Consider the following 17,598-nt stretch of genomic DNA (forward strand, 5'->3'; position numbering starts at 1 on the left):
ACGCACGCACACCCACACACAAACATATGCGTTGCAAGCGCGCGAGCTCCTCCCCCCGTGCCGCGCGTGTCGACGTTTTAATTCATTGCGCAATGGACGCCTATTTGTTGCACAAACGAAAGCAGAAAGCACAAAAGCACGTAACGCCCACGCGACTCACGCCTGTGTGTGAGTGAGTGTGCGCGCGCTCGAGTAAATACCGAATTGTATGTAGGCAGTCGGTGATCACGCGCCGCGGGCAATGCCACTAAAACTTCAACTGCATGTAAGCGCCTCTAATGGCTTATAATGGCCGCCGCCGCTGCCGACGACTCGGCCAGCAATTGAATGTTGACTTGGCAGCGATTGCCGCCGGGCACGGAGTAACGCAACTGACAGTCGAGTGAGTATGCGTGTGTGCGCGGTAGTTGTTTGTTAGTTTTTGCTCGCCCAGCGGTCGCTGCTTGTCGTGACAGTTGACCAAAAAAGTGACAAACAATAATTGCGCGCTGGCGAGGGACCCTTCTCTACGCGAGCCCAGTGTAGAGAAGGGAGAGGGCGCTTCGCAAACAGAAGCCGGCCAAATGAATGACAACAAATTGTGTGATTTTTATGCTTGCACGACAGCGTACACGCACACAATCAGCGCTGCCCGCGCCTACGAATATATTTGTGTGCGCGTTTGTGCGTTCTTCAGTGAAACTTGTTTATTTATTTACTGATTTTTTTCTTTAATTTGTCGTCGTCAACGATATGATAATAAAGGCAATAATTGCAGTTGCTGTAACTCTAAAGGCATAAAATAATTCACAAATAAATAACGGTTGTATTGAACGATTGAGAGCGAACTAACAATGACAAACTTACACACTTACATATAAATCAAGAATATATTTGTATCTAAAAATTATTTATTTGTCAGTTGTTATTGCTATATTCGTTAATAAGGCTATGTTCACAGTGCAGATAAATACAAAGCGGTACTGAAACTATAACTAATATGTTTATATTTAGCAACCACAAGCTTGACTATACCATCAGTCAGCTACTTCAGTTAGCGTGATATTAGAACAGTGTTTGCATTTTTAGTTCCCTATGGACACAGCCTTGGAACAACTGACCAAGCACGCCCACACACACATTGCAACTGCAGTGAGTTAAACTCGTCGGCGTTAATAACGAAAACGTGCTGGAAATTGTCATTGTAGTCTTAACGCATTCGCATTCACTGCGCCCCTTCCGCCGCTTCCCCCTTTCGGTGCATTGGAAATATTGTGTGTTTTATAAAAAGGCAGACGAGCAAAAATAGTACAACAAATGTCATGGCATTTAGTTTAGTTGCTTTTGAAAGTGACAAGGGGAGTAAAGGGGGCTCTTAGTAGCCTGTGCGAAGGGTTGTTGGCACTCGGCATGCAGCCACTGATGATGGAAACGTGATGGATTTCGGTGTGTGCATTCGACTTATGGCGCAATAGCACGGAAATGTGATTTTGAATACGGCAGGCAGATAAAGTTGCGACAAAGCGTTGGCCGAAGCATTCACCCGCGCACACACAAACACATGCTCCGGCTTTTATTTAATTTAGATAGTTTTGCAAATTTGTTGCCATGTTTTCAGCGATATAAATAGTTTTTGGTTGCAGCGCAGAACTGGATTTATTATATATTATTATTTTATCATGATAAAATATCAAAATTCCACAAAAATCCGCTTCACAAACGTATTATATAAGCTCTGCTTTTCACAGTTCAAATATTACTCACTGAGCTGCTGGTCGTATACGCAATATTTAACAAATCTGCTACTTCATATTAACTCTCTTTTTTAATAACCGATTCGCCAGCAGATCAAAATCTTACTCTAATTGGTGTTAATGTATTAGCAGCTGATAATAAATTTGAAATGTGTGCGTTTGTATAATATAGAGTGCGATTGTTTTCGCGGGAAACTGTCCAAGATCCGTCATTCTCTCCCATTTTTAGCTCTTTTCATGTGAATTTTACACGATTGGAAAAAAAAAGATTGTGACGTCTTCTGTTAAGTTGTCGAGTGTAAGGCAGAACCACTTTAGGAAAGCATCTTTTATACTGGATTTACAATGAATTTTTATTATTAGTACCGAGAAATATAACATACACATCCTTAAGGAGTTCCATATGTGAAAACATAACCTCTCTTCGTGGTATATATAAGCTTTTCGCGAAACAAAAGTGCATTAAAATTTTATGGAAAACAATTTTCAGTTGAGCATAAAGTAGTTTCAGCAAATCCTTCATCTAAAGGAAATACCTTTTCACCGCTTAGTTGCATAGGTTTTTTATACTAAGAACTTTGAATTCGGGAAAATTGAAATAAGTTACAGACTTAATATGTTCGCAGTAATCCGAAATATACCTCTTTTTGCGTTGGCGTATACGTAACCTGAATTTAAACTTTTATTTTTCTGAAATTTACATCGTTCCTTTCGTATTTTTACAAGGAATTGAAAAAGAGAACTTACATGCTGAAGATTCCCATCAAATTTCAGATGTATGTAACTCTCAAAACAAACTCCGTAACGCAAAGCTCTCTTCCAACCACGATCGCTTTGACATTAATTTTTTCATAGTTGAAGATGATGTTTCTGCCGCCGAGCAGCTTTTGCGAAATACCATTCAGCGTCGGTTGATAAAATCTAATAAACTTCTTGTTAAATTATCAACTGCGAGGGTGACCTCAGTTGCTTACGTAATCATAAATCATTTTGTGCAACCTTTTGCGCGGTGCCAACATCAAATTCAATTTACAACTACTCGTCATGCAAATGGTCAGCGGCCAACTGACGAGAGAGAGCGGATGGGGGCGGGGTGTGCGAGCAAGAAAATTGAAATGAAAAATGCAAAGAAAGTGCACGCTCGCTTGTGGCAGCAGCTGCATTTGATTGAGTAGTTGGTTGCGCGCTGCCAGTGGCAAGCGAGAGGTGGGCGGCGATAATTTACATTTCTCCATCACTTTTTCTTAATCCGAATGCAATCAAAGTAAACCAGCAACCAGCGACCGGCAGGCGGCTGCTGGGCAATAGAGTGACTCAAGCAGCACATGGCATGGCGCAGCGGTGACTGCGGTGCCTACGTCCGTCCGTCCGTTAGCCTTCAAATTAAATGAGTTTGCAAACGAACCGGTTGACGAATGAAACACAAAGCGAAAAAATGGTTAATAATGGAAGGCAAAGTAAACTTGTTTGCATGCAAATAAATAATAAAGCGGTTTTTAGCGACGAGATGCATCTCTGACTTGACTGGTGACACGGCGCCAATACCCTTATTGGTTGGGGTTGTTGGTGTTTCTTGTTTTTGTGTGATTTCAAGGTTTCAGCATAAAAGTTTTCTGAAGACATATTTCCAAGAACTCTGAGCACACTCGCTTCTTCATTCACATTTTTTGATATACAGGTAGGAGCTCAAGTAGAGACAACTTGTTTGTAGAATCTTTTGCTCTTCTTAAAGTGAGTATTTTCGGCGGAATCTAACTTTTTCCCATATGTACCCTTCCAAATTCTTGCAGAAAATCTCAGCTGACGAGTACCGCATTGAGGGTATACATATTATGAGCGAGCCGTCACTTGTCTTCTTGCCCGTAATCAACGGAGAGAGATCCTAAAAGAAGTTGATGGCCATTTCTAAGCAATCAACTAGCGAGGGTCAGGCGGTGTGCAGGCTAGTGACAGCGTGAGCATATCATTTTCTCATCATAATTAATTTTTCCGCTTCACCTTTCGCGCTTTTAAAGCATGAAATTATTATAAATGTATTACCTGCGCGGGGTGGTGCGCTGGTGTCTTTGTCTATTAATTATAAAATTTTCCACCCGCTCTTTAACTAATTGAATTGTCTGGAAAAAAATTAGTTTTCTCTTAGTATACGAGCACATAATTGCTTAAGATATTCATAACGAAATGAATAAACACACAAAATGGCAATCAATGCAGCTGATGATTCGCCCCACTAACGTAGAAGCTAGAAACTAAGTTGAGTGGCAGCTCAACTACTCGCTGTTGCTTGATGAGTTGTTGTTTTTGTTTCTGCTGTTTTCAATTTTTTCTCTCAACTCATTTTAATTTGATTAATGAAATTAATTTGCGATAATCAACTGTCATAATGACTAGCGAGGAAATAACTTATAATTATGGTCATTAGAGTGCGGCCTAGACACGCGCCTCAGCCGCCTGCAGCTGTGGTCGGCGTCAAGCGCCATCAACCGCTTTATTTAAACACGCTTGCTGGGGGATATTGCGCTGTCTAAGGGGATGGTCGCACTAATTATTGCTAAGAAAGTCTTCTTCTATTCAACTATTTTTTGCTGCGGTTCACTGCGGCGCAAGTGATTAATTGTATCGCTGAGTAAATATTTTAATATAGTTTAGATAATAAATGAAATGTGTGGCATACCTCCAATCATTAGGCCATTAGTTACACTTAACAAAAGTGGCCAATGGATAGGAAAATGTGGTGCTTCAATCAACTTGAGTAAATATCAAATTAGTTAGTGGAAGAATAGTGGATGTTCAATGACTTTTAATCAACTCTGCGTAGTTAATAAGCGCCAGCTGCAGTTGGTTATGATTAGCTATTAATGAGATTGGAAATTGGAATTTCAGCTGGATCTCAAAATAAAGTAAGTTTAATTTTCAAATAGAGAAGGGTTGAGGAGGTCTCAATATGGCTCTTAGATCTCTGAGGAAAAAATAGATTTCAGTTCAAAGCTTAAACAGAGGTTCCCAAATGATATGACACCACTTGTATGTGACTAATTCACACATGAGACCTTAACTCTGGACAGCATAGAACTATATAATAAAATATTAATGCAATAGCACCAACAAATATCAAACACATGCAATTATATGCTCAAGCAGGGCACAAATATGCATATACAAATGGAACACGAGCAGAGATTGATTGCAATTACAGTACATTATTTCACCGGTTTCACTTAGCCGAGGAAATTAATTACATTTATTTCGTCTGTACAGTATCTTGTCGCAGGCAGGCCACTATCACATCACTGGTTGTGCGCCGAACTGGAAGGGATCACGCAACAGAATATTTCGAACCGCAACCCAGAGTGACAGTGCCGCTTCAGATACTGGTTTATGATATGTAAATTAGATATGCTTATGTTGGACTACTTATAGGGCCCGTGTGTGTGTGTGTGGGAGTTGGTTTGGAACTGCAGATATGAGCAGAGAAGGGTAATAAACTGAGTCAAGCGTATGCAGCAAACTAACGGCTCAATCAGTTCCGCTTGGCCTATATTCTGATGAATGCTTGTGCGGTTTCGTATGCAATATATTACCTGCGTAGCAACAACAAATGCAGTCAGGTAATGCATTGAAATTGCAAATGATTTGATGCTCTATGAAAGAGTATTGGAGAAATATTGGTATCATTTGATTTGGCTTGTGAAATTTGCTTTGGCTATTGAAAACACTGAGAAATTCGTCAAAACTAGAATGAAATCGCTTTCAGTTGGAGACTGAATTCGATTTCTATGTTTAACAAGTTTGAGATAGTCCAATTTAAATAAAATGCTTCATCCATTTCAGTCTCAATGAAGTGCAGTTTTGAGATTGCGATTTTCATAATGAAGCCAGTGGTCTTGAATATAATATTATTTAGTGTCATATTTTTAATTCCAAAATAGATTGTTCTCGACATATCTAATCAATTTAAAAGGTCCAAAGGTATTCTTGAATCAACATTTTCTTCTGAGTAAATCACTATCCTCGGATTTGTCAACTATTTAATGGTATATTTAGAGCCAAGAGGCTCTTAAGAACCTCTTGATAAGTTCTACAAAAACAAATTATTAACTCCGACTCTTTTTTGAATCCTTGCGTGAGTCTAAAGAGCACTGAATACTCGATATTCCAGTGATGTGACTACATATTTTCTTTTCATTGCCCATTTTTCTACTAATTCTTCTATTAATATTCTTCCAAAAACCTCATCAATCTACATATCATTAGCCCTTTTGGGTCTAATAATCCAAATTTTTTCATAGTAATCAGCTCACATATTCCTACTGGGTCTTTAGACTCGCCCTACCCACAAGCGGATACTTACAACCATAATGCTTGCAACATGCTGGCATTACCGACAACGCAGCGACAAATTGCCAACCATGATTTTTCGACGACAAGGCAAAAAACATTAAAAGCGACAACAACAACAACAATGAGAGCAACAACATTACAGCTGATAATCGATAGTCATAGCGTAACACGCGTAATTGAATACAAATCAATCAAATGAGATCGAAACCACTCGATTTAGCTGCAACGAGGCCAATACGCACCAATACATGGCTGCTCTTGCTTCCCTTCACACACAGCAGGAGTTGCATGTAAGGATATGAAAGTAGGCAAACAAACAATTCATTGATGTTGGCGTATACAAATGTGGGTGTGTGTGTGCGCGCCACTGATTTTGATGGATACAATATGCAACGCGCGCTACATATACACACACACATATAAATACATCAGGCTTGCCATCATTAGCGTTGCGCTTACAATTTATTGGCAATGTCGCATGCGGAAGGCACGGTGAAAGCGGCGTTTGGTGGGGGAGAGGGTGCGGCAAGCAGACGAAATATTTCGCTACAAACAACATGCTGTTGCTGCAGCAATTTGAATGGAGCAAAAAAAAAAAGAGTTACAAATGGGCGGCTAAATGGATGAAAGCCGACACACCCACACACAAACATACACACACACGAGCTTACATCGACGGACGGACGGAAAGCAAGGCAAGCAAGACTAATGGATGCGTCTAATAGCAGCGACAACATGACATGTGATGTGGCAAATTTAAAATGTGTTGCATGCTTGCCCACGTGGCGCCACCGCCAGCGTCGGACAGCAACAGCGACAGCAACGGCATTTTGCATAAAATCCACTCGTTGAGAGCGAACAAAAAAAAAACAAAAAAAACGAATGCAGTAATGTTGGGCGGTTCAAACATGCAGCGTCAGAATAATGGATTACTTCTCCGCACAACACACGCACACACGGACACAGCACAGGCAGTGTACAGGGATGGTGTGTGCGGACGAAGGGCTGCAAATGCATTTGCGTGGCAACAAATGGCAAATGGCTTAACAATGTGTCGGTGTAGAAATACTAAATTTATCATGACATCAGCGCTGCTGATGGCACCGTTGCTGATGTAATAAATATGACAATGTGCTTATTTGTTTTTATTAGTTGCAATGCAATCGACACATACTCACGCAACTAGACAGCGCTGTGTGGCTGGTGTTTACTGCCATCAAATGTGCATTGGTTGGCTTATGGCAACGTGAGCTGCGAGATTTATTTCACATAGTAATTAAAAACACACACTGTGAATGGGGCTATCACACATAGTTTTCCGACTGATTTTAATCACTTCTGTGCTCCGGAATATGTGGACTATTTATAAATGGATTCATATATACATATGTCTGTTTAATGTAAGTTTTCCTAAAACCTTTAAAGTCACTAACTCGATTTTTTGACTCTCAAAAACTGTAATTTAAACCGTTTTAATCCTCACCTCCTTTAAGCTATATTTAATACAAAACGCTTCGTTCCTATAACCAGAACCTTTAGAGTCCTTAAATGCAAGCGATTTGGAAGAAAGTCTCCAACTAGTTGATTCCATTAGAGGTCTTTTGTGTTGATACACGATACCTTTCCGTAGTAAACAAGATAAATGAAATTCGAATGTTAATTTGATTTGTTCAAGAACACAAGTGTAATGTAAGCCAAACACATCCAGTACTTATGTACGTCAGGGAACTACAATGGCAACAAAAACAATCTGAACGTTCGAAACTAGCTACCAAGGCATTCAACAGCTGCAGCCAGCCAAGTACAGCAAAAATCAACCAAGGAAAAGGGTTCAATTGCAGCACGATAAAAATGCAGCACAACCCTGGTGGGAACTCAGCCCCACTCCGCATATATTTGACAGTTGCCTAGACACACGCACCGACGCAGAGTTATAGTGGCGCAGCAGAAAATGATTAATTATGCAATATTGCAATTTCTCTGAAAATTAAAATGCAAATATTACTTACGCTTGTTGTTGTTGGAAGTAAGGGCGGTTGTGCTGCTGGATGACATGCTGAGGGTGTGGTAAGAGAATTATGGTTAATTGGTATATGAAAGACGAAGGAGCTTGCTCGATGGGTTGAGCTCCAACAGAAACACCGCTCAGTGCTCCCTTCACATTCAGTTGCCCCAGTTACAAGTGACAGGCAATCGCTTGGCATACATTGCTCCAATGCATTCACTCACACACACACACATTAGAAATAAATAAATAGCATTTGCTGGGGTTATTATGTGCATATGCAATTATTAGTTGGTGAAACTAACATTTCCGCGGTTCGAATGCTATTTGAATATGTTCCCAATCATGAATGTCATCTGCAGCATTGCAATATATGTATGGATTGTATGGCTTGTGGGGACCGAACAAAAGCAACGACTTACTATTTAGTAGTCATTAATAGGGGAGTTTTTGTTCTTGGGGTTCTATGAAGAAAATCTCTTCACTAACATTTTATGCATATAAAACGGAATGTTCTCAATGAAGGATCTTTTGTCTTATTGCGTTGAGATCGTAAGAGAGTTCTTGGTGAAAAGCGATGTTTATGCTATGAAGTCCTTACAGTTACAGTTACATCGATCGATCATCAAGACCTTCAAAGTGAACCGATAACTCTAATAACTAACCAAATCATCACCTCCTCTCTTTTATAGAAACCGGAGAGCATTTCATATTTCAAATTCCTGAAGATAATTGCATCAATTTTCCTCTATTTTCAATAAAATAAGTTTCTTCCAAGAATGATCTTCATGTGACTCATATAAGTGATATCATGTCACATCTAATTCCAATGGCAGTTGTTTCTACTTTGCGAAATGAATCCAGATTGACTCAAATGTTTGTTATTTGGCGATTTAATCCTGTTTAGTTCGGTAAGCTGTTAGCTTTCATATACGCGTATATCACATCAGATATGCTATCAATCTTACGAAAACGCATCAGATGACATCATATGACATATAATCAAATCAAGGCAAATTAAGTCATATCGTATCCGTTTGCTTTAATTGATGATCTCATTTACCTTTACTGTATTATTAACTATATATCCAACTTATCTTTAATGAATCACATCACGTCATAATAAATCATACAGCAATGGTAACATTAAACTACACACTGTAGATATAATTTCATAATATATAACATTTAAGATGAAAATAATCACTACTGTTAACTGGTTCTAATCTTATTCACAATATACCAACCGCACTCACAGTTTTCCAAACTCCCCTTGAGTAGCAATTCACAACTTAATCTAGAGGGTAGACAACCTTAATGAATAATCCCCATTTATGCTTATTTTTACCTCAGATTTTCTAATGAGTTCTCATCACTGTCAACGCATCAATTTTCTTTACGCTTTCATTTATTTCTCATTTGTATTTGATTCATTTTGTGTGGACTACTTGCGCTTGCACTCTCAACGGAAAATAATATTCTCATTATTTTTTGCTATTTTCCGTTTAATTTAAATATTTTTATTTCTGATTTTTTTTTTTTATTCACGCATTTTCTCTTATAATTTACAGTAGTTGTCATAGCGGTTCCTTTGTTTGTTATATTGTTTCAATGCATTTTAATATCGCATTTTGTCTGCATGTGATGCCAAGTAAGGCGATGTGGCAGCGGAAAAGTTCTTATTATAATCGTCACTTGTCGGCATACACTTACACATTACCACATACTCATACATACACACACACATACGTACGATATAAAGCGATTTGATGTTTCTCAATGAGGAAATTGCAGTCACATGCATATCAATATACAATTTCTGTTCAACATGAATACAATAACAGTTGTACATATTATATGTGTATGTATGTACATATGTGTTCTTCATGATTAGAACAAGAACAAGACAACTATGAAGGAGTGCAGTTTCCATCTACATACACACAAATACATTTATATATGACTATACAAGGACTGAACTGCAAGGATCAAGTAAAGCACTATATAATAAAAGAATAAAGAAACAACAATAATAACAATAACACCAAGCATTACAGCATACGGTTGACATGTCAACAGCATAAATATTTACATTTTGATTGCGTACAATACTCGTTTGTGGAATTAATTTACATGCGACAAAGCGGAGCAGACAACAGCGAGGACTGGACGGGAGAGGGCAACGTGGCAACCTCTCCAATCAATTCAGGTATAAAGCGTGCAGGAAAGCCATACACGTATTCCATATTATATAGATTACTGTATACACATAATTGATATATGTACATATATGTATATATAAGAAAACCGACAGAGGTAAATGACGAAACAGAGATAAGAGCGGGTAGAATAATAGCTGAATTGAGATGGTAAGCCAGCAGCAATCGACGATTTAACGAGATGGGAACGACTAGAAGCAGAGGGAGGAGAAGAATACCGGTGCGATTGTAATTAAAGAAGTAAAATTATTTGCGCCCGAGCAGTTCCTCTAATTTAAAGCGTCCGTCTTCATGTTGGCAGGGTAATTCGGATTGGCTGTCTGACTGAAGTATACTTGGGACTGAAGTAGGGAATGAAAGTCCGCGGCAAAGATTCGAGAGTACTCCTGGTATGACCAAAGGGAGGCATGTTCATCATTTCGGAGTTGGTAACATATATGCTGTCAAATAAGTACCCAGAAATTCTCATTTTAAATGGATAAAAATATTGAACAAAGAGTTTGTGTGAAATTTTGTGTTTCAAACGAAATTTCTTGTGGCAAAACGTTGGATATGTTGAAAAAACATTTGATGATTCAACCATGTCGAAAACGCAAGTTTACGATTGGTATAAGTGACTGATGCCGTAAACAAACTAAATGACACATAGCAATAAAAATTGCCAGAATAGTGGCTGACAGTTGTGCCATCCTGGGGTAAAAAAAGTTGAAATATACTCAGCGGGAAAACTTAAAATGAGAATTTCCGGGTACTTATTTGACTGAAGAAAATTTGAAAAAGCAGGAAACTCTTTTGTAGTAGTCTACAAAATTTTTTTAGAATTTTCATCAACTTGGAAGAAAGCGCTACGAATATATTTTTTGGAATAAAATCAGCTCTAAACAGGCCTTAAGACTCTTAGAAACCCTTCTTGCACTCTTAGTACTATGTTGATATAAGTTTTTTTACCCGAGGCGGGTGCCGAACAAGGAAGGGAAGAAAAAATCATGAAGATAAATATTAAATAAATAAAAAATCACTTAAATTACTTCTTTAAAAATTGAAATACCGTTATGTCGCAGTGTAATTGTAAACAATAACAGCACTTGAAACTTACATTTTACCGGCAGTGAGTGGGAAAGACAAAACTATATACACACACCCACACATGGAAATGTAAATGTTGCGAGTATTCATGCATCACATATATGGGGCTGGGCCTTTTGAGTATGGCCAATCTGCTGGTAAACTGACCTAGCGCCGCGAGCGCGATTTCTCGCTTTCACAAAATGCAACACCTACACACATGGACACTCACACATGCACACCTGCACACCTGCAAACGCGCTCTATTGCACTCGGCGATCTGGAAAGTGTTACAAGGTTCTGGCACATTTTCACAGCACTTGAAAGACTTGTGCTAGCCATTGGCATTACAACCGGTCAAGGAGCAACTCTTATTAATGAGAGCGCTCAAATGTACGAGCTGCTAAATAAACATGGCGAGTAGAGGGTTAAATATTTTTCGAAAGTTTCAAGTAGTTAGACGCTACAAGTAAAAGTTGCGCAACTTTTCGAGTTTAAGGTTGATCCGCAGGAAGTTGGAATAGGAGAGGTGAGTTTGGTTTGAGTTTAAGTTAGGGTAGTTGAGAGGAGGTTGTTTGTACAAGTTGGGATTGACCTAGAGTAAATTTCTTAAAGATTGCATGCTGTATATTCGCAAGTAGTATACAACGACCTGCTTGGTGGAGTGGTGATATGTTGCAAGAAGTTAATATATAACGTTTTTTTATATTCTCACAACAAAAAAATGAGTGGGACTTCCTCATTTACAGATTTTTTTATTTATCTCGCAAACCAATAAAGGTACATGTTCCAAATTTGCTGTTTACATATTTCCCTTCACACCGTCCCATGATAAGATAATTATCGAAATCGATTCACAATCAATCAATATAGCAAAATATGATCCGCTTGCTGCACAATTTATAAATCAAGAACCAATGAAGATGTAGAAATAAAACTTTGATCATAAACACTATTGGGTGTGTGCCATCGCTCTTCTCACAATTTTCAAAATCGGACCTAAATAACTAACCTCTACCAGTACATCGTGGCTGTGACTGATTTTTAACGAAAACATTGATAAATCTTTGAAATATTCTATAAGGTGTCATTACTTCCCCTAGCGCCCTTATAGCTAATATTGGAATTCTCAAACTTCGGTTGATATTCTGGTGGGCTTCATGCGGACTATATGGTTCAACATGTTTCCTATCTTCACTAATATAATAAAATAAATAAAGTACGAGAGCATAGAATGTTCGGTTCGGCAATGTGCTGAATGCAGTTGTCTTTATCTAACGACTGTATGTACCCACTCAAGCCAATGTGGATAAAGATCCCTTAACTGACCTCACGTGACTCCTAGCTTGAAGTATCTAAGAGATACATGAAAATTACGATTTTAGAGAAACTATATGTTCATACTACAAAAAGTACAACAATAAAAAAAATATACCATGCACGGCTCAGTCATCCTCACTTGAGATACTACTTAAATAATTATATAATATGTGTCTAGAATTTTAAGTTCCTAATGTTGTATTTCCTTACGAAATGCTTTCCTGACTGAAAGTGCAGTTGTAATTAATGCGATTTATGTAAATTTGTGTCTTTGAGCACATCATTAATCCGCAGGCAATAAATCGACACCAGAGCAAACACTGACCGACTTTGGGAATGGGGATTGGTGTTCAAGCAAATATTTTCCAAAGCTCCCATACAAAGATGCAAAGAGATGCAACTCAAATATCCGTAGGCACATTTCAGCTTAATTTTAAACTATCTCATATTAATTTATCTACTCAAGCATATTATGAGGCAATTTTGTACTCCTTAACATATAAATAAAGTAGTTTATGAGAATTTGTCTTGCTGCCGAGTACATTCGCATTTAAATGTCATTTGCAATGTTGTGTAGAGTATATCAATCTCTCGCCCACTGATTTTGCTTAAAGGCGATATCGGAGAATCTTCTTCGACGCAATTCAAATAATTTCAATGACCATACCCATACATATATATATCCATATTCGCTTAAACAGTACAGATTAGCCGCTGTTTGCCTGTTAGCTACCGTTGCGTAAGCCGCTTTGGGCGCCACGCACGACAATACTTGCAAAGCTTGAGTCATCAAACTTTGATGTTTTGATGTGTTCCTGCCCTCACTGTTTTACTGCTCATCTCCTGAGTTGGTCGACTTCACCGCTGCTGCAGTGGACGACTCAAATGTATGCAAATCACTTGCGGTTGTCGCCGCACCTGCCCCACACAAGCGGCTAAGCTCACAGCATACCGACGACGCAACGAACGCACTGGCGCTCGGTCACTGCGTTCGCTCGTCTCCAACCGTAAGCGACGAAGACAACTTCCTACGTGGATTGCGTGTGTTTGTTTGTTGGGGGGCGGGGTAATTTTGAACTAGTATAATGCCAGTTGGAATACTTAATACGTGCGCATTGTCATTGTCGCATTTGTAATCCGCTTAGACGCTTTGTTTACGTTGTCGTCGTCGTTGCAGTGATTATTATGCAAATTGTCAACTTATTAGGCGTGGGCGAGAGCTTAAGTGAGCAGCGCTAAGAGCGGGCGCTTGATACGCCTTATCTGTGTGCTGAACCCCCCAAAATCATCGTGCAATGTCCACAAGGTGATTTCGGCGTTCTCAGCAAATAAGCAGGTAAATACTTGCTGCGAGTTTGTCTGCTCTGCGGTGGAGGCGGACGAAGTTAACAAGCTGATGGCAGCGTGATAAACTGAAAATACACGCTTAATTGCTTGTTTAAGCGATTTCGTTCGCATTCAAAATAAATATTAAAGGATTTTATAAAAACATGATTACATTACCCTACCTCTATTTACTGAATTCAGAATTTTAAATATTTGTGGATAATGTTTATTTATATTTATCAATATCTATAAATTATATATCTTAAATCTAACTTATCTATTTACTTATTATCGACAGCATTATTATTAGCTTTATTAACTTATTTAGCCCTATTTTTGCCTTCCAGCTTGTATGCCCGCCTCAGTCGCATATGATCGGTATTGCGTTGTGTTCGACGCCACAGACGGCTCTTCAATGCTATTCCGTACATAAACGGGCGCCGGGTAGGGTAAGGCGTGACTGTAGGATACCTTCGGGTAGTTGGATTGATAGTTGTTTTGTGGGTACAGCGTTGGCTGATAGCCGCTTTCCGAGTAGCTTGCGATCTTGGCATACGAACGCGTTTGTATGCCGCTTTCGTCACGTTTCACCTTCGTATGTCTGCGTCTAATTGGACCTTTTGTCGGCGCCGACTCGTATGACTCATGATCATTTGATGGTCGTGGTTTGGCGGTACGCTTCGGCTTCTGTTTGTTGGGCTTTGTGGGTACCTTTGCAGCTGAGGCTGATTTTTTCGACTTTGCAGCGCTATGATAATTCTCTCTAATGTGTTCATTATAATGCTCCGAGTAGTGTAGTTGACCAGCATCAGCACTGCTGTAGTTTGGTGGTGGACCATAGTTGTAGCTGGGTTCAGAGTGTGACGGAGGATTTTCGCGATTTAATGGGATCTCCCTAATGGGATAATCGCTTGTATAGCTGTTTGGCTGAGGGTTGTAAGAATCGCCTGGGTAAGTGCTTGGGGGAGGATCTGGATAGGCGCTTGGAGGGGCGTCGTAATAAGTACCAGGATTATTGCTTGCGGGAGGGGCGGCAAAAGAGCCAGAATAGGCGCCTGGGTAATTGCGAGTATAAGCGCTTGGATTAGTTGTTGCGTAAATATCCGGATAGGCAGGTGGATAAATACCGGTAAAAGTTGACGGCTCACTGTAATATGGATTGTATTGAGGCGTTGGCCAATACCAGGGATTGTTATAACTACCGTGTGGCGGTGGTGGTGCTGGGCCAACAGAGTATGGACTCTGCGCTGCCGAATATGGATAAGCCGCCGCTGGTGATGGTGGCGGCGGCGGGGGTGGTTGTGGTTGGGGCTGAGGCTGGGGCTGAGGTGGATATTGATATGTTGGTTGATATGACGGTGGAGGTGGTGGCGGCGGCACTGGAAGTAAAACCGGGCGTGGTCTTTGCTTCCTGCGCTTTCGCCTCGGTCGCCTAGTTGTTGTGTGATGATCATCATCATCTTCTCTCAGCACAACAATACAATTCACAACCGGCGCCAATTTGTTCGTATTCCACACCATCTCAATGCTGCTGTCGTGTTCTCCGCTCACGTCTTCATGTGAGTGATCGCCATGTTGCTGTAGGTGTTGATGGTACTCATGCTCCGCACTTTCATGACTATCACTATCATCCGAACGGCGTTGTCGACTGTGGTGTTCATGATGCTCATGATGGCCATGATGCTCGTGATGATGTTCGCTCCCGGGCGCATCTTCAGTTCTGATGACACACAGTGGATAACTCGCGTTCGGTGACTTATGCGCCGAGCCGAATGAGCCGAAGATATTGGGGAAACGCAGACTCGTAACCCAACCGGAAGTCAAACCGGCCAATGCCGCGAGGCCGCCATTTATGAGCCGACCCTCCGATACTACCGTCTTACCATCGGTTAGGCTGAGTATGGCCTCATATTCCGCCTGTGAGATGGGACGAAAGCTCGTCAATTTGCCGGGCTTTGTATCTGCGTCGGAATGAGTGTGTTAAGTGAAAGCAAATTGAATACCAATAAGTTCAAGCTTACCTCCGCTAACCGCGCAGCATGTCAAACAAAGCACCGCGATCACCAACAACACGTAACGTATTAACATACCGTACGAAAATCGAAATCTACTCTTGGTATCTCCTCTGTGGTAATGGATTCACATGCGTTGCCGAACTGACTAACTGAATTCGAGCGACACTTTAGCCGGCGCATTTATAGCCTCGCTTCAGTGATTGACTTTCGCAGCGCCGGCTATTGTTATTCTAATTGGGTTCATCCAAGAGAATGTGTATATATTCGATGAATGGTCGGATGATATTGGTAGCAGACTCCGCCACTCTACGACATTATTTTGTGTGCTCTTTGCTTTTGTCTTTCTTCGATTGCTATTATTTACAGCGTTAGTTGGTTCTCTTCATTATTTACTTTGCTTAACTTTCGCCCCAGCTTGGCGGTGTTCTTTTTGTGTTGTGTATTTTCGGGTTATGTGTGCATTCTTTTGTGTGACCTACTTTCTTACTTATCCGTAAATTAAACTTTTCCCACAAAAGATCCATCATCATTTCGATTAATTTGTGTGAAACTATTTTTTTATTTATACACAACAAATTGCTGCCTGAAGAACAGCACACTTTCTTCGTTATGCTGGTAGTAAAAGTGTAGAAGAGCTAAACTCGATTCTGTGAAATTTTGAAGATAGCGGATTTATGACTGATTAGGGCGCCCAATATCTCATTTGGTGAATTTATTTAGTATTTTAGACACTCAAGCGGCAAGTAAAAAAAACTATTTAATGGCGACCAAAAGTTTCAGTTTGTTTGAAAAATACATCTCAAAGACATGAAACTCATATGTATGCTATCTCGACTTAAGCTGTTTTCGTTTGTAAACACAAAGCCGACATAAATATTTTGGCTTGGTGTGAATTTTATGATAGATTATGACAAAATAGTGATGAATTTGGCCATAACTGCATAACGGTGATTATTACTGACAGAAAAGTGAAATATGCGTGTGATTTTTTTTATAAGAAAAGTATTTATATTAATATTCGAATATGAGAAGCGAACGCAAATAACTGAAAGCTATTAGTTAGTTATGATTACTACACCAATGCCGCATATAACAGTATTTATCGAGAGCTATTTCTATAAGATTTAACAATTCAATTTGTTGTAGCATTCTACTTACTCGAGGTGGTGAGTGTCGTATTTACATATTTCTACCATTATGCTAGAATTTAATTAAATAAATTTGAAAGAGAAGAGAGGCAAGCTGTCGATTGATTTTTTCAAATTTTTCCAATTTTAGTGAGGTGTTGCTGGCGTCGCTTAACCATCGGAATCAGTTTAAATGGTTTCTAGGTTAGTGGAGTACTTTCAATAAGGCCGTCAATGTCTCTTACTTTGCCGAGCTTATGATTCGAGGTTTTCTTCTAATTACGGAACAGCTGTTTTGTCGAAAGCAACCTCAAAGTTTATAAATACTATTTCGGAAATCGCTGAAGGTAAAGAGTAAGGAGTAAACCTTAAAACGGAAAGAAAAGACGGAAAACTGTAGATTTATCAAACAGTCGATAACGGATTCGAATTAAAAACCGCTTCATA

General features: G+C 39.7%; 1 protein-coding gene across 1 annotated transcript; it reads right to left on the reverse strand.

The window, feature by feature from the left end:
- Positions 1-14,324: 14,324 nt before the first annotated feature.
- Positions 14,325-16,537, reverse strand: LOC105221486 (uncharacterized). Its single transcript, XM_011198515.2, has 2 exons — positions 16,031-16,537; positions 14,325-15,970 (listed from the first exon to the last, which is right to left on the reverse strand). The coding sequence occupies exons 1-2, from the start codon at positions 16,095-16,097 to the stop codon at positions 14,340-14,342; spliced, it is 1,698 nt and encodes a 565-aa protein (XP_011196817.2). The 5' UTR covers positions 16,098-16,537; the 3' UTR covers positions 14,325-14,339.
- Positions 16,538-17,598: the final 1,061 nt, after the last annotated feature.

The sequence above is a fragment of the Zeugodacus cucurbitae genome, chromosome 6 (assembly GCF_028554725.1).
Source record: "Zeugodacus cucurbitae isolate PBARC_wt_2022May chromosome 6, idZeuCucr1.2, whole genome shotgun sequence".
NCBI classification, from domain to species: domain Eukaryota; kingdom Metazoa; phylum Arthropoda; class Insecta; order Diptera; family Tephritidae; genus Zeugodacus; species Zeugodacus cucurbitae.

Bases quoted from the DNA above. Each gene is read 5' to 3' on its own strand.
- LOC105221486 (XM_011198515.2), bottom strand. From the start codon at position 16,097: ATGTTAATACGTTACGTGTTGTTGGTGATCGCGGTGCTTTGTTTGACA. The intron at 15,971-16,030 runs GTAAGCTTGAAC...ATTCCGACGCAG, and splicing joins ATGCTGCGCGGTTAGCGGAG to ATACAAAGCCCGGCAAATTG.